This window comes from Apus apus, chromosome 19 (genome assembly GCF_020740795.1).
Source record: "Apus apus isolate bApuApu2 chromosome 19, bApuApu2.pri.cur, whole genome shotgun sequence".
NCBI classification, from domain to species: Eukaryota; Metazoa; Chordata; class Aves; order Apodiformes; family Apodidae; genus Apus; species Apus apus.
The window spans coordinates 7,055,357-7,078,741 of NC_067300.1; the positions used below are offsets into that span (position 1 = coordinate 7,055,357).

Sequence of the window (23,385 nt, forward strand, 5' to 3'; positions counted from 1 at the left end):
CTGGGGCTCCATCTTAGCAGGACTCTGGGGGGGACCCGAGGGAAGGGGTGTGCTGGGGGTGCCACTGCCAAGGAGGCTGTGGGGAAGGGCAGGATGAGCTGTCGGGTCTTTCCAAGGCTGGGATGCACGTGTACCCTGTGCTCTGCTCCCAGCCAGGCTCCGGTCTGCCTGCCGGGGGCACCCGCAGCCCCCGCGCTTTGCCGCCAGCAAGCGGGTGGTTGGTTATGTGCTCAAGTCAGTGTCTGGGCATCTTCCTCCCAAGCTGGCCAATGATTTCCAGAGGAATTTTGAACCCTGTCCAGGACTGGAATAGCTCAGCAGCCTGCTCAGCCGCCCAGGCCACCGCAGGGGTTATTTATAGCCCTCGGCTGCCGGCGTGTGGCTGTGGCCGGGCACACGCCTGCCCAGGGGTGCTCTGGGGAGTGGAAACCCCCCAGTGCCCAGAGGAAAAGGACAGCAGCAGATATCCCCCCCCATCAAGTGTACTGGGCAAGACCATCTCACTGGGAGGCAAGGAAGAGACTTTCAGGGGATGAATAAAAGGCACAAACCCTGAGGGGCACGTGGGAAAACACGAGGCCACACCAGAACCAGAAGTGGATTTGATTGTCACTTTAATCCACAGACTGCTGCATGCACTGTAAACAGGATCATCAGGCAGGTTTGTTATTGGTGTTTATTTTTTTTTTTAATATAAAAATTACAGGTCTGAAATGTTTGCAGGAAGATGCCACCATCAGGACTGGGTTAATGGTAAATATATAATACAACCGCACAGCTGGGGGTTGGGGAGAGGCCCTGGAGCAGGGCAGGGGGCTGGTGACTGGGGGCATCACTTCTCCCCTCTCCCTGCACCACAGGAAGGGACTGAGACCCCTCCCTCCCCACAAAAAGAGAGGTGATGGCCTCGAGGACACTGCCTGCAAGACACAAGACCACACGCATGACCAGTCCTGCTGCTGCTCTGGGCTTTGGCTCCCCAGGGGTGCTGCTCCTGGAGGGGGGTTGGGGGTCTCTGGCCAGCAAACCTGAAGCTGCTCTGGGTGAGGAGACCCTTCTGTAGGGTCCTTCCATCCCTGTGACCCATCAGCAGGGTCGTAAGCTGGGAGCTGTGGTGGGGACAATCCTGCTGGGCTGGGGATGAGGGCAGAGCAAAAGGGAAGAGGGAAGAAAAGCCAGGGAGCTCAGCCCCCTGCGATGGATGAGGTGCTGCAGAGCTCCTGTCCCTGCACTAAGGGCTGAGCCTCTGGCTTTTGGGAGGGTTGGGAACCCCCTTTGGTGCTAAGAGGTCTCATGGTTTCACATGCAGGGAAGAACCTGCCAGCAGGAGGAGGGGAGCATCCCACAGGGCTGACAACAAGGTGCACCCTCCAATCCTTCCACAGCATCGAGCCCCAGTCACAAACACGGCCCCCCCAGGAAGGTGCTACCACCACACACAGCACTGCCAGAAACAGCCACAGCACAGGGAGGTGCTCGGGGTCTGCAGGGGGAAGCCTGTGCCAGACACTGGGTGTATTTGCCTTTTCACAGTCTCAGCATGTCAGGTTTGTTTGTTGTGTTTTTTTTTTTAAATCTTATTTACAAAGGGAAACACAAGCATCACTTCCTGGGTGGAAGGTTGGGAAGCCTTTGGGGATTGCAAAGCCTCAGCCAGATGTGATACACAGCCCCAGTGCCCTGGTGCCATAAAAACAGAACACTTAAATATTCTGTCTCAGACACATTTCAGCACAGGAAGATCCCCAATCCACCTGCTCTAGGGTTGCACAAACAGGTGTTGGATCCCATGTTCTTCCCCCCTTAGAAGATGCCCTCACAGGTAGGGGGGGGGTCTCTCTGTGCTTCAGCACTGGCCACTGCACAAGTCCTGTGCCTAAACCTTCAGGAAAATAATCGAGCTGGGTACAATCCTGTGAAGGTGCAAGGCTGTTGTTGTTCCCTCCTGCTGATAGTCAGGCAGAGCTGCCATCTGCAAGGAGCTGGCCAAGGCTTTGCAATCTGTTTGTAGAAGGAAGTACTTGCAACTCTGATTCACCCAGAATAAATAGAGGTTTTACCAAACATGGAGCTGCTATTGAGAAATAAGTTAAGGATGCTCTGCAAAACACCCCATCTGTATTCCTTGCCAGCTGCTGCCCTAAACCCATATGGTTCTGTTAGAACTCTCTAAAAACCTCTGACCACACAACATGGTGCTGAGAAAGGCCTCACGGGCTGCTCAAACCTACAGCACATGCTCAAACCCATGATCCACACTGTAAAACCATCAGATGAGGACACAGAGGAGGGATGTGAAATGGCCTGGCTGGGGCTGCACTGGCAAGGACACCCCAGGGGGGACACAGATAGGGGACAGAGGGGCTGAATAAGGCACACTGAACAGACTGGGGTTAACACTGCATGTGTGGGAAATGAGACTCCCCCCTGTTGCTCTTCCAGGCCAGGCTGCCCCTGCCCTGCTGGCTCCAGCATGATGGGACTGGGGATAGGGACTTGCTGGGGCTCCTGCCAAAGTGTGGGTTACAAAGCACAGCACCAAGGGTTGGTCAGATGGGGACCCTCTGAAAAAAATAACATTTGGCAACAGTGAGAGGAAAGAAGAGTAGGGTGGGGGGGACGAGGTGGCTCGGTGGGGCACAGGGCTCCTTCCTGGTTCCCATTTCCAACTGCAGAAATGGACCTGCTGGCTCCTTTGTCTGGCTCCTGCACCTGCTCCCCAGCCAGCACCCAGGCAGCTGCCCCGAGCCTCCTCCTTTCTTCCAGCACTTGGAACAACGTTGTCAGGGGTTGTGAATTTTACACATACTGTTTTGCACGTTCCTTTTTCCTATAAACCCATCGGTATTCAGACATGCATCAAAAAAACCCCAATGGATTCTAAACACTAATATCTACAGTCTCATATACTACAGCATTTACTGTGCAAAAGCTAGTACCATCACTAAAGGATACGGGCTCACAGGACGAGTGAACCACAGTACCTTGGGTAGTCACTGTTCAGGGTCTGGAGGGATTACTGTTGCTTAAATAACAAGATCTGGGAGGAGGGGGGGTGGGATGACTGGAGATGGCAGGTCCCTGCCCACATTTTCAGTGCCTCTTCCGTATCTACAGCCGGTGCCTTCCTCCTGTGAAGAAGGCGCCAGAGATCGGGGGTAAACCGAAGACCCCTGTAAACACAAGCAGCTCTCTCTGACAGCAGAGCTCCTCTGGCAGGCAGCGGGAGACTCTTCCATCCTCATCTCCTAGGGATGAACATGTTTGGAGGTGGCATGGCAGGGGAGACGCAAACCCTTCCACGGCTGCTGCCTGCTGAACGCCGCTCCGGTGACTCGTGGGTGCTGAGCTCTCGCTGACCCTCCTTTGCGGACGGAAACAGCCCGAGTATTCCCAGATGCAATCAGCCAGCAACCCAGTAACGCTGTCGCATGGGACCCTCCTTCCACAAAGCTCTCTCTCTCCCCGGGGTTAAAGCTGATCCATGGCACAGAGGGATGGGAGGAGAAGGAGGGCAAGGGCAGCGAGCACCGGCTGATCTCCACCCTTGGCGCCCGACACGTGCGGTCACTCCTCGGCTGCTGCGGGAGCCCGATGTTCCCACACCCAGGGATCGCTGCCAGCTGGGAGGGAGGGTGTGTCGTCCAGTGACAGGTACAAACATTGAACTCCAGTCTCATAGCTGCCCTCGGTGTGTCTGTGGAGCCATTCTCCTCGCTTGCACAACCCCTCCTCCTAGGTTTTCTCTTCTCGGTCTGTTTTCCGCCTCGTAATGTTCCGAGGTTTGATTTTGAGGGACAGTTCCCACAAGGCCTCCTCAGCCAGGTGGTCGCTGAAATCGTTGAAGAAGGACACGATGTCATCGTTTCTTTTGATGTCATAGTGTCTGGAAAACCAGAGTAGGGCAGCAGTTAAACAAGGAGCTACCTGGGGACCCCTTGGAGGCACCCCTGCCCTACTCTAAGGGACACCCACCACTGTGGGGTCTGCATTAACCTGTGCCCAATATTTGTGCCTGTCGTGTGACACCAAAAAGGGGAAGAAGCATCATGCCCATCACTATACTGGAGAAAAAAATGTCTCCATGATCTAGAGAACACAGGAACCAGCAACCACAAAACCTGGAGGAAAAACTGGTGTCTGAAAGAGAGTAGTGAGGCAACTTTACTGGATCTCACAACTAATACCGGAAAAATGTCTTCACAGCTTCTAATCATATCTAACCTAGAGAGGGAAGGAGATTTTGATCAGAGCCCTGTCCTTCCAAGCTCCCCTCACATCTCTATCATGATGCTTTGGCTTTAGACCCCCCACCCCTTCTGTGGGGGCTCCCATGCCCCAGCCAAGGCCCACACACCAACTCCCACCGTGGTGCCTCCAAGCCAGCTCTGTCCACTCTCTTGCACTTACACTTGTTGGAAGCACCTCATGCTGTCCAGGATGTTAAACTGCTGCCAGCGCTTGGAAAAGTTCACTTTGCTGTCAATGTAATCAGGGTTTCCCAGATGAACAAAGGTCAGGTCCTGCAGGATCAGGCCTCTGAAAGAGAGGAAGGGGCAGCAGGCCAGGGAGCAGGCAAACAAGAACAAAGGTTAGTCACACAGGGGCAGGACAGCCAGGCAAAAGGCAGCCATGGGCACTCTTAACAGCCTCCCATGCTGCCACCATCAGAGCTACAGGTCTAAACCAGAGGGAAACACACCCCTGGCAACAGATCTAGAGCTGTTCAGGCAGGAGGTGCCTACCAGGCCCAGCTGAGGGACCTTGAGGTGAGGCACTCCTGGTCACGCTAAGGGCGCTGAGGTTGCTCAGGAGAAGTTTAATGGGTGTAAACCCAGAGCAGATGTGCTGTCTAGATCAAAGGCCCTTACAGAGAAGGGCGATGGCTTCAACCCTTCTTCTAGAAACAGGACGAAGCAGCATGTTTGACAAAGCAGAGTCCTCTTTTACCAGTTTCTGCAGTCTGCAGAACCAGAGCTGTCACAGAGGAACAAGCAGCAGTTTGAAACTGTGGAATCCACTGCACCTCATGGTAGAATTTGTCATTCTGTGCACAGACCCCAAAGACAATGTAGTTTAAAAGTGTCAACTAAAGATCCCAGCACTTGATTTTTCCTTTGCCACAGTCAATTCACAAAAGCCTTCACAAAAAGACAGCTCATCCCCTGCCTGCCCGTGCTGCAGGACATGAGGGTTGATGTGGCACACTGCCATCTTACTCCAGATGTAGGGCAAAAGGAAAGTGCTGAGCTGAGCAGAAGCTGCTGAGAAATCCTTGAAGGAACCATCTGAACATGCAAGAGTAATGCCAGAGGAAAGAAGTGACCAACTCACAGGTAGGGTATGCAGGGGGGCTCCACATCAGCCAGAGCTGCTCGGTAGGCGCGGAAGGACGAGGAACTGTCGATCAGGGTGCAGTACTCAGCCAGGCCCTGGGAACACCAAGCCCATGGTGACACCATTGCTGCAAACCCGTTGTTTGTAACCTCTGCCCAGGGAGCCATGCAGACCAGGGAGTTAATGCCACCCTGCAAACACTGGTTTATTCAGCCTGACTCCGAGCACATACACACAGAGCCTTGTTGCCTTCGGCCTCACCAAGCTGGCAGGGAGGAGGAGGAGGCTCTCCCCTGTCACTGCACTGGCACTCCTGTGGCTGTCCGAGTGCCCAGCCACTCTGCATGCTTCCAGCACCATGGCATTATATCCCCTGGGAAGCAGTTCTCTGCCATCCCTCCACCCTGGGACGCTGCTGAGCTGTCAACATCACCCAGCTGTTTCATACCACAACCACAGTTATCTTTTTCTCCTGAAGATGACAGCCCTGCCTCCTCCTCACCTCTGAGGTTTGTTTCTGCCACTCCAGCCTTCGGATGGGTGCAGAGTCCAGTGCAGAAAGAATGGCCAGATAGGAATTAAAATTATTCAGCTTTCGCAAGTGCTGTGAAGAGGGAGAATATTCCAGTTACTCTAGAGCTCAGAAAAGCTTTCTGGCATCAAACAGCTCTACCAACCAGGTCCCACACCCCTGCTCCTCTAAGGAGCAGTGTGTGTCATTCACAGCAAGAGCCAAGCTGGTACCTTCATGATCTTGATGAATTTAAGCAGCAACCTCTCTCGGTCTTGGGCTTTCTCTTGTAGCATAATTATTGAACGGACCCTGGAAGAACAGAGGAAAAAAAAACCCAGAATGATAAACCCACTTCAGCAGGCCTCAGATTGCTTTTTGTTTCATTTACAAAACCAGTAACTAACTAACCAGGATGGGCCAACAATACTGAAAAGTTCATGATGGTTCCAAATGAAATGGAGCACTCTAATTCACAACAAAGAATAACTTCAAGGATGGCCCTGAACCCTTCACAGGGTGCATATATTTGCAAGGGGAATGTTTGTTTGAAGGGCTGAGTGGTACTGGCAACAATTCCTCCAGGTTAAAGTGCCCTCCAAAACCCTCCTGATTTTCTCTCTCTTGTGCTTAGGAGTCTTTAGGAAGTGCTCTGAATCTACTTCCTAGCCAAAAATATATGTTACCCTGCTTATAACATGGGAAACAGTGCAGAGTTTGGTGCCACAGTTGATCCTTACCAGTAGGACATGTTATTAAAGTGCTCTGTGAACTGTGTCAGGTTGGGGCTCTTCTCTTCATTTTGCTCCTTTGCCCAAAGCAAAACTTCTGGGATCTGCCAAGGAAGAAGAGGAGAGAGGTGGGAAAACACCACACATTAAAATGGGATTTCTGCTTGAACATCCCCAGTCCCAGTCTGTGGTCACAGCTCTTTGCTGACACAAGTTCAGCTGTCTCCTACAACCCAACAGGTGTACATGAAAAGCTGGCAGGGAATACCAGAGATTGCAGAGGGGACATGTTTGAATCCCTCCCACCACCCTTGCCCCATCCTTGTCTCTGTACCTCAATTTTATAGAAGAGCTCAGCATCTAGGAGGGTCAGCTGCTCAGCTATTTCATGACTGTGGAAATCATGCAGGGTCCCTGGCCTGTAGGAAATGAGGATCAGGTATAAAGGCTCAGAAAACGTGACCTGTTTTCTTCTCTTTCTTCTATTTTGGACTGAGAAAACTGTTGTGTCCACAAGAAAGGGACTGTCTCTCATAAGACAAAGGCAGGGTTCCATGCATCTGTCCTCACCTGGCTGCCACCCCACGGGCTGCAAGAGGTTTGATGGAGTTGGTGTAGCTCAACATTTTCTTCTGATCCACTTTATCAAGGATGTTCTTCCTTAACACCCTGGCAAGGCTCAGCTCCCCATTGCAGACCAGTCGGAAGACCAGGTCCATCAGCAGCTTGAGAATTTCCTCTGTCAGCTCCACTAAGCTGAGAGAAAGATGGAAAAGCCAAGAAAGGTCTCAGAGCTATGACTGTCATCAAGCTGCAGAGTTTGTACCTGCACTGAGTCTTGTCACTCTGCAAGCAGAACAGAGTGACTAAAATTCCTCATCTTCTCAGCTCTTCCTTTCCTACAGATTCCTCTTTACTAGTTATTTTAACATCACTGACCCAGTTAGGACACACTGAGAACCTGCTGAAGGTTCAGATGTCTCACTGGTCAGGGTAGGGGACTTCAGCTATCGTTGTAGATGGGGTTTAAAAAACACACCTTCATAGCTGCCAGACCTCTGTATTGTTACTGACCCCACATCTCCCATCCCAAAACAAAGAAGACCACTCACCACAGCTCATCCACCACTCTCACCAGCACGAAGAAGGTGTTCTTACTGACTCGCTTCTTGAAGGTGTCTGGGAAGTGGCAGAACTTCTCATATGTTGGTTGCAAATTAAGGAATCAACTTACTGTGGTCAGACCAGCAACAGTACAACTAGCAGCTGCCTCAAGGAACATCAAAAAAGCCTGTCTTGACTGAAACTGGTGTTCAGTTTCCAGGAGATAAGGGACACTGATATGGCTCTAATTAACGTGGTATTAAGCTGCCACCAGCTGCATGTAGCAGGGGTGTGAGGAGGCACTTACACCTCACAGGACTGATGCTTGAAGAGCAGGTGTTCCCTGCTCTCTAAGGGGGAATTTAATGAGCACAACTCCTCTTCTGTGATCTTCCCCACGAGTTTGTGGCATCTGGTCACATAAGAGATCTCAGCTGTCACCTCTACCTTCCTCAGTGCCCAATTTGCTGCAAGGAGAGAGGTGGCAGGGGAGACAGCACAGGCTGAAAAAGCTCCTGCCAGGTGGACAAAGGGAAAAAGGTTATCAGCAAGTCGGGCGTTGGCAAGGGCCTGCAGGAATGCCCCAGCCAGTCTCTTCACTGACAACCACTCAGCAGTGAGATTTGCTGTGTCCTTGGCCATGCTGATCCCAGAGGAGCCAGGGCTCTGCTGCAGGTGGCAGTGATGAGCTGCGAGGCAGGACACGGTGATGTCAGGCTCCCTCTGACATCAGCTGCAGGACCAAAGCCCACCAGGTGTTTGCACTGCCTGAACCAGACACTGACCCACTCAGCTGACAGGGAAGGGAGCCACGGGATCAGAGCCCAGGGGAGGGCACTGCAGGTTCCGTGCTCAACCAGAAGCTTCTTCACACTCGGCCAGAAATGCTGATGTTCACTCAGCCATGTAGGGCCCTTGCCTTGTTAGCAGTTACAAGCTCAGTTCAGAACTGGGAGGCCAAGAGGACATGATCTTCTGTGCTGCATTTCTTGTAAAAAGAGAGATAAGAGGTCTTGATGATTTAGTCATTTCTAGTATTAAACTGCATCTGCCCAAGCAGGCAAACCCCACGGCCCCCCTGGGAGGCAGATCCCCATTGGGATAAACAAGATGTCCCAAACAAATGACCAATTGCCCAGTGACACACAGAAATCTGAACTGCTCTTCTGCTCTGCCAAGGCCCTCAGAAGACTACTGTCATGTCCACTACTTCCCATCTGCAGGGTGCAGAGGTGAAAGAAGTGCTGCTTGGGACACCTCCAAGGCAAGCACATTACTGACCATGTTGTCAGCAGGCCTTTGACCAAACAAGTCACCATCAGCTCCTTCCAGGATGACTCCTGGACCCTAGTTCCTGGTGGGGGTGAATTGAGACTCATGCAAAAGGATATCTGTACTGCAGCTTCTTGATGAGCTCCTCAGGGGTAATGAATGTTCTGTATGTAGTCAGAAAGGCTTCACAGTACAGCACCAGATCTACAAAGACAACAAAGCCTCAGTCAGTGCTGCCTTCAGACAAAGGAAGCTTCTTGTCAGGTTGAATCCAGTCTTGCAGAAGAGGACACCGACACATTTTGACAGGAATGGACTTCACAGAAATGTGTGCTGTTGTGTCTTACCAGCAGATGGACCCTACGGCACAAGAGCAACAACCAAACCGCCCTGTCCCCACTGGCCTGGCTCCCACTTGCAGCACTTGCTGTTTGGCTTATGCGACCACCGAGGGGGTCAGTGAAAAATATCTGTTTGTGGGACAGACACTGTCAACATTGGGTGAAGGAAAAATGTGGTTTAGACCTTGGGGATATTTTAAGAAGACCTGATGGTGAGAGGTGGGTGCCTGCTCTGTCATCACTGCTTAGGCAGCTCAGAGCCCTGCAGAAAGGCAGGGCCACTCCTGATCTGAATGCCCATGTTCCAACACGGTGACATGGCAGACCCTCTGCCCTTGCTGTGTTCCAGGCAATCTGCCCCAGGACAGTGCAAATACAAGATTATTTTCAGCCAAAAGAAAAGCAAATTGCACTGCAAGAACTGAGGCTACCATGACCCTGCCACAACCCAGACGCTGACGCAGCGCGCGCAGCCAACTTTGAGCTGTTCATCTGCAGAAATGGGCTCTGCAGGCCCCAGAACCACAAAGGCTTTGGCCAATTGTCAAGGGCACAAAGGAGGGAACTTGAAAAAGCAGGAACTGCAAACGGGAAAGATTTCAGGTTAAGACTGCAGCACACTTGCAGTCCTGGGCTTGGTCACCCTGCCAGGTGCTCTCAAACTGCCGGCACAGATGGGGAATAAAACCTTCTGCAGTGCCTGCCCAGGAGAGGCTGCACTTGTAAAGCTTGTTTCAGCCAGGACACGGATCACCCCACACCCATGTGCTGCAACATCCATCCCTTGCACGTGGAGGGTGAGAAAGAGCAGGGCAGGGTGGGATGGTCATGCCTCCTGCCCTGAGGTGTTTGTCTTGGCAGGAGCCTCAGGGAGACACTGCTTCCATCTGCTCTTAAATCAGACAGTGCTGCTGCCTTCTGGTTAAAGACAATCAGACATAAGCTCTAAAGCCAGAGGCTGGGTGGTCATGTCAGGGTTGAGTCCCAGGCCTCATCCAGCTGTAATCCTGCACACAGCAAGTGTGTGTGGCTGTGAGCACTTAACTGACCATGGATTTTATTCCCAAAGACCTCAGGTCTTTCTTTATCCCTTATTCCATTTAGCTCTTTTAGAAAACTCAACTGGACAAGAAGCATCATGCAACAGGGCGTGGAGTTACATTTATTCTGGGTTCCCATCTGCCCAAAAGGCAACGTGAGGTAATACAGCTGGTCTGCTCTGGCACTTGAAGCTGCCAAGAAATGCATCTTTAAAGGAAAGCCTCTTAACTATACCCTCTGTGCTGTTTGGCTGAATTCTTCTCATTGTAAGCTTAATTCATTAACCCTCTCGGTCACCCAAACACTGGGTTAGCATAGCAGAAATTCCTCTGTGCTCCATTCAGCTCAGGGGCTTGGCAGAGTCTGTGAGACTGAGCTCTGGGACTATTCTGAGAAACGTGCTGTGCAGAGCTCCCTCCACCCAGCCACTCTTCCTCTCCACAGTGCCATGCATTTAAAATCCTGCTCTAGTTCTTCCTAGTCTTGAGAGTTCTCCAAGGCTTTCACCTCACTGCTGGCAGCATCCTCAGAGCTCCCCATCCGTGGACTGGTCTAGCACATGTCCCTTTACCAAGTAGCTGTCTTTCAACAGAAGCTCTTCCAATGTGATGCTTGTTCTGGAGAGCAGTAACAATAAATCAGAGCCTCTTTATTCCAGTTTCAGTATTTTTATAAGGGATATTAGACTATTTTATATATATCAGTTGCCTTCTCCTCTCTACTACGTTCATAACTTTGGTCCTTACTGCCTGGATTTGATGCCCAATGTAAACAGGGAAACAGAATTGTCAGGGGAGGGATTTTTCTTGCTGGCTGAATGGTGCTGGTAAGTGATTGCAAACACCTTATGCTGCAGTAAAAACCTTGCCATTTAAAAATGCACATGAAAGATATTTCCCCTTTGACTATCAAACCCCTAACATGAGTGCTGAGTGGTTCAGTGGGTTAGTGCATTTTGCCTTGCATCCCAGGAGATATGGAGATCAATTCTTGTTAAGGTCATCAGAACAAATACATGTAACAGGTTCAAAATCACTCTCTGGAAGCACAGCAAAGGCTGTCTTTGCCACAGCTCTTGGAAAGGAGCTGTCTCATGTGGGTGGTGACGGGGTTTGGAGAGATACAGTGGGGTTTTAACAAGTCTAGAGCTAAGGGTTGCTAGCCTCTCTTTTCCTCCCCCTCATCTCCCTTCTTGTACTGCGGGTCCTGTCTCTGAACTGTTCTGGACAGCTACCAGCAAGCAAGCGGTACAGAGTAGGACTAGGAGGTGACTCAGGGTGAATAAGGGGTGTCAGCAGACCAGCACCTGGACAACTTGCCAGACGCCCAGGCAAGTGATCAGATCCAAACCAATGTCCCTCCTCTCCCACTTTGATGGAACAGTCACTGCAGCAACTCCTACATCAGCACCGCCCTGAAGTCCAAAGGGCAAAGAGCACCTCTGAAAGCAGGGTCCATGCCACAACAGGCTGGTCACACCACCTTCTCTTGCAGGAGGCAGTGGCCTACACCTCTGCAAGTACAGAGACACCAACACAGCACTGTCACCAGCTCTACTGGTGCACCTAGCCTTGCAGATCTGGGCAAGGGCTCTGAGGGGTTAATGCCCTCCCTGCTGCTCCACAGAACAAGCAGGCGCTTAACCAGCGTACCTCCATTTCACCAAAGATAAGCACAGTCCACCCCCCCAGCTCAGAGGATCACAAATGCAGCCCCCCACCCTGGCCCAGCTGCCTGCAGCCACATCCTGACTGCAGGGATGCAGAAGACAGGCAGCAAAAGGCCCCACTCCTCAGCCTGGTTTGCTGCACCCACTGTACCTTTCCTGTCGGTCTCTGTTGCATGCACCAACAAAATGTCTCCAGATCCACCACGAACATCTGGCCCATCATCTCCCTGAAATGAGAAGAGAAACACGTCAGGCATGGCCCAAGCTCCCTTTGGCCTGGTTTCCCATCTCTGGGGTTCCAGCTCAGCAACAACTAGCAGAGCACACAATGTTCCTGGCACTGCTCACAGCACAAGCTGGTACATGGTCTTCAGTGCTGGGCTTAATCCTGGAATTTGAATAAAGCATTTGATGTCCCAGGATCTGGGCTGATCCCCACTTGAGGTCTCTGACTTCTCAAGGCCAGGCTGTGAAGCTCTGTGAAAGCTCAACCCTCAAGTCCACAGAAGAATGAACAGAAATGTCCCAGATTCCCAAACACTCCCAAAAGACCATTAACAAGAGCAGTAACATTGTGTGAACTGTCCCAAAGTGAGGGATCACGTACTGGGGGTTAAGAGGTCACACATTCAACTTCCATCTTCCTGGAACATCAAAACCTTGCAAGTTAATTCCCTGATCTGGAACCATTTGGCTGGAGGTCACCTGAAGTGATCCAATAACCAGGAGTATAAAACAGCCCTGCTATCTACTTGACCCCCTCCCTGCCTTACCACTCTTTAAAAACATCTTTCTTCCAGGTGCTGCAAGTCACAACTGAAAATATGGAAAACTGATCTGTCACTCAGGCAGCAGTTCTCATGCTGCAGGAAACTGCCCACTCCCAGTCAAACAGTAGACCATAAAGAAAACTAACAAAAAAGAAGTTAAGGCTTGACACAGATCTGCTAGCCCCAGATGTTCAGAAATCACTGATTTTCAACTCTCTTTTTGCAGGAAATATTCCTGCAGTGGAGACTGGAGTCATGTCTGGCTTGCCTTAGCAATGTCTTTGTCATGTCAATATGCAAAGCACTGAAAAAAACCCATGGATTACAGCCATGGAGCAGCTATGTCTAAGATGGGAATTCTCTCCTGCACACCTCAGCTGACCAAAGGACACCCCTGAAGTGCCAGTAAATGATACATTACTTCTTTTTCAGACTAGCTCCCTAACAGTCTGAAAAACTTCAAAAGCCTGCATGTTCCCTCAAGCTGCATGTCAAAGCCAGCTTGGTTGAAGAGAAGAATGAGCAAAGCTGTTTGGGGGTGCACCCAAGGTTAGAAACAAAGCCATTCTTCAAATACAGAAACAGGCACTGCTCTTCTACACCTGCAAGAGATGTCCTGCTCAGGCAATCTGCTAAACCTGCCTTCAGACTGAAAGGCCAACACCATAAACCAGCACCTGGATTTATTGAGCTCAGGCTCTCAGGTGCTTCATTTCAGACTGTTGCAGGCTGAACAGGTGGGAAGAGGCAGACTGGGAAAAGGACACAAGATGGGCTGGTTTTTAGAGAGACATCTCACATTTGTTAAACCCTCATTCATGGCTGATGCTCCCTCATCTCATCCTTTCACAGCAGCCTGCACACACAGAGCTACATGCCACTTCTGCTGCAACCCAGTTTTTCCCATCAAACAAAAGCTGATGCTTTGCTTGTGAACACCAATAATCAGATTTCAATACAGCATAAACCAAAGAGTATAAACCATAGAATCATGGAAGAGTTTGGGTTGGAAGGGACCTTAAAGATCATCAAGTCCCAACCCCCTGCGTGGGGAGGGGCACCTCCCTCTAGATCAGGTTGCTCAAGTCCAGTCTGGCCAGGGAAATGAAAGCAAACCCTGAATGCACCTACCTCTTGCTTCAGTGTCAACCTAGCCATAATTTCACTGTGGTCGATAAGGGATAGCTCATCTACCTCTTCCTCCAACTGTGATGATTCCAAAGCATCTGGTGAGTGCTGCTGCCTGCAAATAGAAAACAAGAAGGCAAATACCCATCACTGTCATTGCCCATCCATGGGAAGAGATGCTGGGTCCACTCAAGCTCTCAGTGTACAAACCTTCCTTGAACAACAGTAAGCACACAGACAGCCTGGAGGTAAACCTTTTGCAAACAAGCCCAAATGTCTAGCTCTAGTTCTGTTGCTTTGTGCATCTCTTGAAAAAGAGAACAGATGAACCTTTAGGACCTCAACACTTGTCTGCCTGCATTTCTGGCAGACAGGATTTTGCTGTGCCCTGCATAAGTACACACTTCCATGTCTCCTTAATCCACAAAATTTTTAGTGCACACAAAGCTAAGCCCTTCCTCAAACGTACAGAGCCTGAGCACACTCCCCACGAACATATCTTAAGTCAGCTCATGACCCACTCTGCTGCTACAAGGGGAGATGACAGGCTCTCTTTTTGTAGGAAAACAAAGCAGAAAGCTCTGTCCACATTTTTTGGTGTACATCCTACCCTTAAGGGCTGGTACTCTTGTGCCTAGACACATGAACTCTCTGCCTGTGTTCCTTAAAAAAGAAAAAGCCATGAATATTCTTTATAGCTTTTTCCAGGCACAGGCCAAAATCCCGAGCACCAGGCAGTACTGTCAGCAGATAGTGAGCTTTGCAGAGCACTCCTGCATTGTTTCCTTCACTGCAGGGATTAAAACCCTCAAACCAACTGCAGGAAAATGGGGGAGGGAAGTTGACTGTCAGGCACAAACAATGCTGTTCTCTGGTTTTGCTTTAGAAATGCAATTGAAGAGCAATCTCAAGCAGCAGGGAAGCACTCACTCAGCTCCTCCTGAAGCCCATCTGTTACAGCCTGCACCTCTTCATTTACATAGACAAATGACAGTTAAGAGCATTAGAAGAGATATAAAGCCTCCTGCTTTGGGGCCTCAGCCAGCCTCTGACCAGCAGGGTTAGGATGAAATTCCCCTCTGGAAAACTATTTCCCAACAGCAATACAGACTTTTTTTTTTGCACATTTCCCTGGAAGCAGGAGAGAGCAGCCAGTGTCAGTGACAGGACTGCCAATGGGCTGAGCATGGCTAACACAGGCTGCATCAACCCCTGCAGGCTCCCTGAGTTAAGTAACAACATCTTGTTGGGATCTTCCGTGTTCAGCAGGATCTCACCGCTCACCGGCTGTGCAAAAATGTGGACTTAACAGTTTAGAGAACACCAAGAGGGTAGAGGGCAGAACAGGCAGCCCCAAAGACAGTCTGGCAGAAGACAGGGCTAACGGGACATTGGTGAGACTCTGTACCCTTCAAGGCTGGGCAGCAGGAGGATCAGTGGAGTCAGGCTCACCTTTCAGCACCATCTTTGCCTTCCTTCCCCATGGGACTGCTGTTGGGTGTGGAGTCTTTGGAGTGGCTGTCTTTGACAGAGGGAGATTCCTGCAAAGAGAAGGAAGTTTTTCCTTATTACATGGGGTCCTACACCACGGCCAGCCTTGCATTTACAGTCTGACTGCCTCTAAATAGCCCTTTACTGTAAATTCCTGCAGAGCGGTTAAAGACTGATGCAAGTTAATGCCAAATGCCAGGAAAACACAGAAGTTAATTAGACAGGAAATTTGGGACCATCTCTAGAGACTAGTGTAATTAGTACTGTTTGCTTTTAACATTGTGAAACGATGCTGAAAGTTACAACACCAGTCAGCTGTTGTCTTGGATTTTAACCCTCTCACATCTTTATTTTTGCCTCCAGCCCTTACAACTGAAACACACTTGCCTTCTGCTTTTATCACAATGGACACAGCCAGCTACAGGCTCTCCAGTTTCAGTTCCCCTCCTTGACACAGCCCCTAAAACCAGCCTGTCTTAGGGGGGTGGCTGCATACAACTGTTCCTACCTCCCTCCTCTCCCATCAGGGGAGGTTACACAATGATGCAACGTTTCCACTTCACAATTCACAGCTGTGAAAATGAGGCTAATGCAAAAAAGCAGAACCATCTGAACCTGTGGCATGGAACAGCAGGTAGAGAGCTCCAAGCAAAGGTACAGCATTTTAAATTGGCCACTTATTAAGGAGAAAAATACCCGTGAATGGCAAATGGGAAAATTAATCTAACAGTGTTGGAGTTCAGAATTATTTAACATCATGCAGACTGAAACTTGGAAATTCAAACTACTGAACCTACACAGTATCCATTTAGCTCGGAAAACACGCTGGTGAGCTTAGGTTTCTTGATGTCTGCAGGATTCTTCCAGACTATATCTGCAAAGCCCTTTGCTTCCAAGTTGACAAGCTCAAAGGATGGGCCTGCCTGGATGTGTCTCCTGAAGGGAAGTTACGGGAGCGCTATCTCTTGGCATATTTAACACCAGCATGGATAAAGGTCTTGGAGACATCCTGTAGGAGATGTGCCTTCCAAGAGAAGGGCAGGCAAAAAGATCACTAGAGCTCTGCTGCTGCTTCCTATGAGCCAACAGGAAGACAGTACCTCCCTGAAATGGAAAATGCTCTGTCTCCTCTAGGAAATATCTAAGATATGAGGCTTGAGTAAAGGAAGAAACAGCGTGTGATCACAATGCTAAATCAATCACTTATTTTGTGTTCAAACAGTGAAGGAAAAGAAAATAAATCAGAGCACAAGGCTTTCTGTATTAAAATGGGGAAGCCAAAGCAGTTACAAGAATAGACACAGCCCCAGGATGGGGCTGGTCAGAGTGCAACTTTCTGGAAGGGAACCTCACGCAAGCAGCTCCAAACAGAGAGCGAAGCGCAAAGGAAACAGCGTGGCAGGAGAAGCTGCTCCTGCCTCCTGCCAGGGCTCACCGTGCCCTGGAAGCATGGCCTGCTCTCCCCCTGGAACAGGAGGCCACCCAAGCCTGCAAGCCAGGAGTGGGCAAGCAGAGGGACTGCCAGCAGGACGGACACAGGAGCTTCATGGTGAGCAGAAGAGACGGGTGCCAAGCGCGTCAGCCCTGGCGTGAGCTCAGCATGCACCAGGCAGCCCCTTCCCGGTGCCCGGCCCTCTCTCCGGGTTACTTACTCCTTCAGAGCGAGGGAGTTCCCCGTTGCTCTGGCCAGAGGAATACAGATTGACATATTCACCCTCACCAGCTTCCTCACTGGCGTTTTCACTCTATGGGAGACAGGATGAAAGGAAATACATGATGGTGCCCCTGCCAGCACTTGTTGTTAGTGAGCAAACGTGCCTGCGGGCTGGGAGAAGTGCTCTCTGCAGCTGCTGTCACCTAACTGGGAGCTCTTCCTCTGGCTCAGTGGCCAACACGGGCCACCAAGGCTGTATTTTCCCAGGGGTAATTATTTGCTGGTTCTTGAGGACTATCCTGAAGGCCCTGAGCTGCAGCAGGGCAGCAACTGCTTTGCAAGAGCCGCCACGGACTCCACAGGAGGCTTCGAAGGTGCCATGTGCACATGAGGATTTCAAGGTTATAGAAGCTGAGCACTGAGACCTGGACACACAGGTGCCTGTCCTATCTGCAGGTAGCTCTGCAGTCCAGAGGGTATCAAATGTAGCTCCCAAACTATGCTACAAGCACAGATGAGAGCCATCATGCCCAAACTCTGCCAAATTTGAGGGCTTCTGGGCTGTAACAAGGACCTAACGCAAAGAAGATGTAACAGGAAGGTCAGGTCCAAAGGGTGAAAACCTGATCATTAACTCTACAGTGTCCCTCGCCCAAAATTTGTGTGTCAGCTGTGCTGACAGCAATAAGCCCATCAATCCCAGGCTTTGCAGCCAACAAAAGAGGAACTGCCTTGACAACGATTTGTTAAAAAAAATTAGCTGTAATGCACAAACCTGCCAAGTGATCTGCAAAACTGATCTGGAACCATAAACTAGTAGTGCTGTATCTGTGTGGGATCAGGGTTAGTCTAACTTCACCAACACACAATGCTTTGCACCAATGTGCACAGCCACGAAGCATGCAGCTAGGGCTGCTGGCACATGGAAAGAGCAGGAGCCTGGAGAGAACAACAGGTTTATGCAGAGGAGAGAGAGCTGGACTGTACCCACTGCTGCTGGGGCTTAGCAGTGACCTGGGAAGGAGCAGGGCAGCAGTCACCAAATCCTGCCATGGCAGCAGCTGCAGCATGCAAGCCCATGTTTAGAATCAACGAACATCACAAACCACTCCTTCACCTTCCTCAGCTTTGTATTACAACTGCAGGAACCTACAGCCCCTTCTCTACCCTTCAGCAGCATTTGCCATTTTATGTTTCCTACAAATGTGCTAATAATTTCTCCAACCTGCCGATGTTGTTCAGTTTTTCTAGCCACCATTTTTATATGAAATTACCTCTCTGTAATTCACACACGTTTGGAAACCAGATTACATTAAGCATGTATTAATAAAGAGACATTTTCTTTAAAAAAACCCCAAATAACCCAGCCTTGCGTTAAGGTGCATTATCTCTTTGGATATTCTCACCGAAGGCGTCTGGAGGGAATCAGTGAAAGAGGTTTCAGAAGGAAGGCAGACAGGAGCATTCCCATTAAAGCTGCTCTCCTGAGAAGAGGAGTTTGGCACATCCACAGTGCTGGGTGACTGGCTGGCTGCGGCGGGCACCGCTAGGTCAGAGCTCTGAGATGGATGGACGGGCGGAAAAGGTGGGGTGGAGCAGGAGGAGGAGGTAGAAGAGAGGAAAGGAGGTATGGAGACTTGGTTGTGAGGCACAAAGTCCTGGGAATAGGACCTAAACACAGATTTGTACTGCGGGACACAGAGACGTACAACAGGAACAAGGAGGATGGGGAAAGGAAAGAGACAGACAAAAGAAAAAGTGATTAGATCGGCAGCAGCGAAGCAGCGGCAGCACAAGGCATTTCCAACACAGGCCAACCCCGAGAGGCTGCACTATTTTACCATCCACACACTAGAGCAGGAATTGCTACCTGGGACACACCAGCCAGTTTTTTCCATGGAGAGGCTGTTCTTGCACAAAGAGCAAGCAGGCTGTTTGTCTCACAGAGGGAAAGCAGGCACCGGGGTGTTCACCTGCAGGCATCCAGCCTTTGCCAGGGAGGGGAAAAGCCTGGATACCTCAGTACTGGCAATGACAGTGACCCTGCAAATCACCTGAATGGATAAAATGATGTGAAGGTACAGAGAAACCACGACTGTGAGCATGCTGGAAATATCTAGATAGAGAAAAGTACTCCAACTGTTTATTGCTTTTCTGGGACTTTCCACGAGATCCAAATTTAAGATGCCGTTTGCTCCAGCCCTGTAATTTAACAGCTACTGTGTCAAGTCTGTTCCAGAACACACAGCTCCCAGGGAGGAGTGGCTGGATACTGCCTTCAAAGTTCCACTGACAGATGAAGGAGATTACATTGCTGCTCCTTCCCATTTGAGAAACATAGGGAGCAAAAATGGTAATTGCCCTCTGGAGCAATGAATTCCTTATCAAACCCATCCTTTAATGCAGTGCCTCAAAGATTCAGCTGAAGAGATGAAAAGAGATCATCTGTGTAAAACTTTATTTCACTATCTCTCCTAATCATCAGATTACTGTTCAGATAATATTAAATAGGGTGCAGTGGGAACACACTGTGCCAAGAAAAACAAGAACAACCCTCTGCCTTTAAACATCTGGTGCTAGCAAGATTTGCCATCAGGGTAAGTCAAAACAAAGCTGACATCCACCAAAAAACATGTAAAAATTACAATAATGCTGAAGCTGCTAGAGAGGAGCTAATTTTAAAACCTGTAGAGCTCAACCACCAGAGAGATCTGCGTTGTAGCCAAGTGGACCAAAGAAGAGTCACATCATTCAAAAACACCTAATGCTGAAATGAAGCTGAGGTGGTTGCTCATTTGAGAGACCTGCTGCAGGAGGATGGTGTGTTACAGAGCTCTCAAGAAGCACAGACACAACTTGCTCAAACCAGGCTGACAAGTGACATCCCTGGGATGTAAAAAGGAGAAGGGAAAACAAAGGCACGGAGAATTCAGGCTACGTTTTCTCAGGAGAGTTGAGTGGGTGATACAAAAGCAAAGCTTAGTCTGTCACCTGAGCTGTGGCAGCAGCATCCGTTTCAGCAGGGGTATTTTTTTTCTACCTAGGAAAGATGTGAGATTAAAAATCTAAACTGAGAACAGCCTCAGGCCAGCAGCCTGGGCAAAAAAAAAGCTTTTCCACTACAAAGGAAAGGAAACGTAAAGGTCAATGGCTAAACTTTACCTTCCACAACCTTAATCCTCCAGTGGTTTGCCCTCCGCCGTGCGTGGAGTCTGGCAGTGCTCTGGGTGTATTCTGGGGGCCCAAAATATATTGCAGGCCAGAATACAGAGGGAGCAGAGGGAGATGCTTTGGGAAGAGAGCTTAAAAGACTACTGAAAAATAATTAAAACACAAATCCCTACCGCATGCCTGTACCTAAAAGGAGACTGGCTCTAGGACAGGCCCCTCTCTCTTCCTGCCCATTTATTTCCGGATGAGCAGCCCTGGCTCCAGGGACACTGTCAGCATTTGGTGCTGCCTCAGTAACAATGACAAGTCTAATCTCTGTATTTACTTTCTGCCTGGATAAATACTCTACATTTATTCATTTTCACTTGCCTGGCACAAAGCACTAAATCCCTTGTAAGACGCCAGGCTGATGACATCACCTTGGCTCAGCAGATCCATTATGCCTGCCCCGTCTCCCTGGTATTTCATGATCTCACCAGCACTAATTTACCAACTACTGCCCCAAGTCCCAGGCTGGACCCCAAAAAAGAACAGGAGCAAAGCAAATGGAGAACCATTGCTGCAGAGGCTCTTGAGAAGGCACTCAATAAATTGCTGTCCTGATAACAAGATCCTCTGCTCCAGTAGAGGAAATAATTTGCTCCAACAAGACCACTGTGCCAGCTCCCCTAGAGCTGGGCTTCCTGCGCCCACGAGACAGGCAGCATTTGCTGTCCTTCAACTTTGTAGTTGATGGGCATCTTCCACTGAGGAGTCCCAAAGGTTTTTGTCTCTGACCTGCCCAAGCCAGAGAAAAAGCCAGGCTTTTTGCAAAGCAGCAGTGGAGCTCACACAGGGCACAAGTGAAAGGAAAGGGCTGTCCTCAACCAAGTCACTTCGGGGCAGGCAGCACCTCGTGAAGTTCTCCTGCTGGGGGGTGATGCTGGCAGGGTCAGCTCAGGCCAAATGAGCTCTGCCTGCAGGCTGAGCTAGCAGCTCAGGAGATGAATTACTGCTTCTGGGACAGGAACATTTTAACAGCTTCTGCCTTGCACAGTTTCAGAGACATTAATCCCAATCCAAAGGCAATTTAGAACTAAATATAACATAACATGGCATAAATTTTAAAAGCCCAAATGGAGATACATTACTATTGACAACCACTATGCACTCATCTCTCCTAGGCCTCATCAATACACCTTTCGAAACAGTATCTTGGCATGAGATGTGTTGAAAATGCTGGTTTAAGGCCCAGGTACCCAGGAAAATACATTAATCTTCATTATGTGATCCATGAACAATCATTTAACGCTGCAGACATGCTCTCAGCAGGCCGTTAACAAAGGGAACAGTGCAGAGAAGCCTTTGGTGTGCTGGCATTAATTAGTCAGGCTGCTCTCGACTTCCAATCTTCTTGTAAAATTGCATCTTGTAGAAAGAGAGCCAGGGAGCCCCCTCCTTCCTCTGGAGCCTGCAAGCAGCTCTGGAATTCCAGCTATGCAACGATGCTGGGACAAGAGCCAAGAATGAAGCATACTTTTAAAGGGGAAAAAAACCACCCTGCGGTGGAGATGATGTCCATATGGCACCCATTCCTGCTGCTCCCCAGCCCAACCCAGCCCAGCAGCTGCAGCAGGAATTGTGGTAATGGCTTCCATGGGGCTTGGGTGTTGTACATCTCTTGGAAGCCCTGTCATCCTTTAAAAGTCATACTTCTTTTGGGAGGGGACAGTCCATTCAACAGAACCACCACAAGCCAACTAGTCCTCCTCAAATCCTTCCTCCCCTCAAATCACAGGCAACAGTTTATCTTGGAAATGAATCAGTGCTTGTTTTAATCTGCTTCTTAGAGGTTTCTTGCTGGGTCAGAAAGGCCTCGGTTATGGCTGTACTGACACAACCTCCCACTCCATGGTTTCCTTTAAGTGAGTTATTTCAAAATAATCTCTGGGAAAGCTGGGAAGCAGCGTGCAGGCAGATCCTTTGAGAAAGGACACTTTTCTCTACCCAAACTCGAGCCATGCTGCCAGGCTCCCACCACAAGAAGATGGTCTCCCAGCACGAGTGATCCTGACCTAAGACAGCAAATGGCCAACGCAGGCAGACAAGAGAGATTCCTCTCATCTCAGCAGTAAACTGGATTTAAAAAAACCTGCTGCTTGGGAAGTACTTCCACAAAGCATGCTTTGAGGTCAGAGCAATCTTGTCTCCTGGGAACAGCAGGAAGCTAACCGTGCCCAGTCCTGAATGTTTACCACACAGGGTGACATGCAGAGGTCTTCCAGAGATGGCATCTTTCAACCTTTGCTATTTGCTGCCTTTGATTTTTTCCAATGCTCAGTATTTTAGAACAGCTTTCCATCATTAGCAGCAGCTTTACAGGATGTCCCAAAAGTCAATGACATGACGACTGTTTATTTGGCTTAGATGGCAGGAGATAAACACTCTCATAGAAAACTTATTTCAAGAGTGACACTCTTCTACATTCACCAGGCATGGCTGACCACTAGTAACAGGGGGACAGGGTGTTTACGTGCAGGGAGTCCCTGGTTGGGAGCCACAGCAGTCTCCATCCTTAATTCAAAGTTGAATTCAATTATATGGCTGTCAGAGCATCTGCAGGATCAGCAGACACAGTCTTTACCTTTTAAGTACAGCCTTCTCAGTTACCCCACCGACTTCTTCTGCCAAATTAATCTGCAATCCTGCCAGACACTCCCAGATCAGATAAAGCATCAGACTTCCCAAACATGAAGCCATCAGAGGAAAGGATCAATCTTTTAGATCTCCTCTGTGCATGCTATTCAGAGTGACGTGGGCAACGTGCCAGAAGTGGATGCCCAAATTCTTACAGCAGAGAACTATGTTCACAAAGCACTGGGTGTTGCACAAAGCTGCTACACCCTAAGAATGTAGTTGCACAGACAACCATTGGAAAATACTTCCTATCTCATGACACAATGCTGGGCTTCCAGGTACTTTTGCTAATGAGGAAGGAAATGCTCCTACAATGAATGGCTGGAAGCACAAGCTGCCAACAGAATGGCTTCAAGCCCTGCCACAGGAAAGGCAGCAGCTCCTCATGCTCGAATGTTTCTCAGCAAAGTCTCTGACCTGGCTGCACAGCTGACCTCACTGTTTTTAAACTATGGTTAGCAGAGCAGGTGGATGGATGGGGCTTGCTGT

At 49.6% G+C, this 23,385-nt stretch overlaps 1 protein-coding gene across 1 annotated transcript in view; it reads right to left on the minus strand.

Annotated features, from left to right (window-relative positions):
- Positions 1–597: 597 nt before the first annotated feature.
- RAPGEF1 (Rap guanine nucleotide exchange factor 1) overlaps positions 598–23,385 on the minus strand; it is an 87,263-nt gene continuing 64,475 nt past the window's right edge. The window contains exons 12-26 of the mRNA XM_051636625.1: positions 18,456–18,737; positions 17,048–17,140; positions 15,357–15,445; positions 13,908–14,019; positions 12,158–12,233; positions 9,071–9,159; positions 7,692–7,780; positions 7,150–7,335; positions 6,914–6,998; positions 6,589–6,683; positions 6,082–6,160; positions 5,840–5,941; positions 5,335–5,432; positions 4,411–4,539; positions 598–3,886 (exon numbers count right to left, since the gene is read on the minus strand). Coding sequence (XP_051492585.1) covers positions 3,736–3,886; positions 4,411–4,539; positions 5,335–5,432; positions 5,840–5,941; positions 6,082–6,160; positions 6,589–6,683; positions 6,914–6,998; positions 7,150–7,335; positions 7,692–7,780; positions 9,071–9,159; positions 12,158–12,233; positions 13,908–14,019; positions 15,357–15,445; positions 17,048–17,140; positions 18,456–18,737 — 1,755 coding nt within the window. The 3' untranslated portion in view covers positions 598–3,735. The remainder of the gene's footprint in view (positions 3,887–4,410; positions 4,540–5,334; positions 5,433–5,839; positions 5,942–6,081; positions 6,161–6,588; positions 6,684–6,913; positions 6,999–7,149; positions 7,336–7,691; positions 7,781–9,070; positions 9,160–12,157; positions 12,234–13,907; positions 14,020–15,356; positions 15,446–17,047; positions 17,141–18,455; positions 18,738–23,385) is intronic.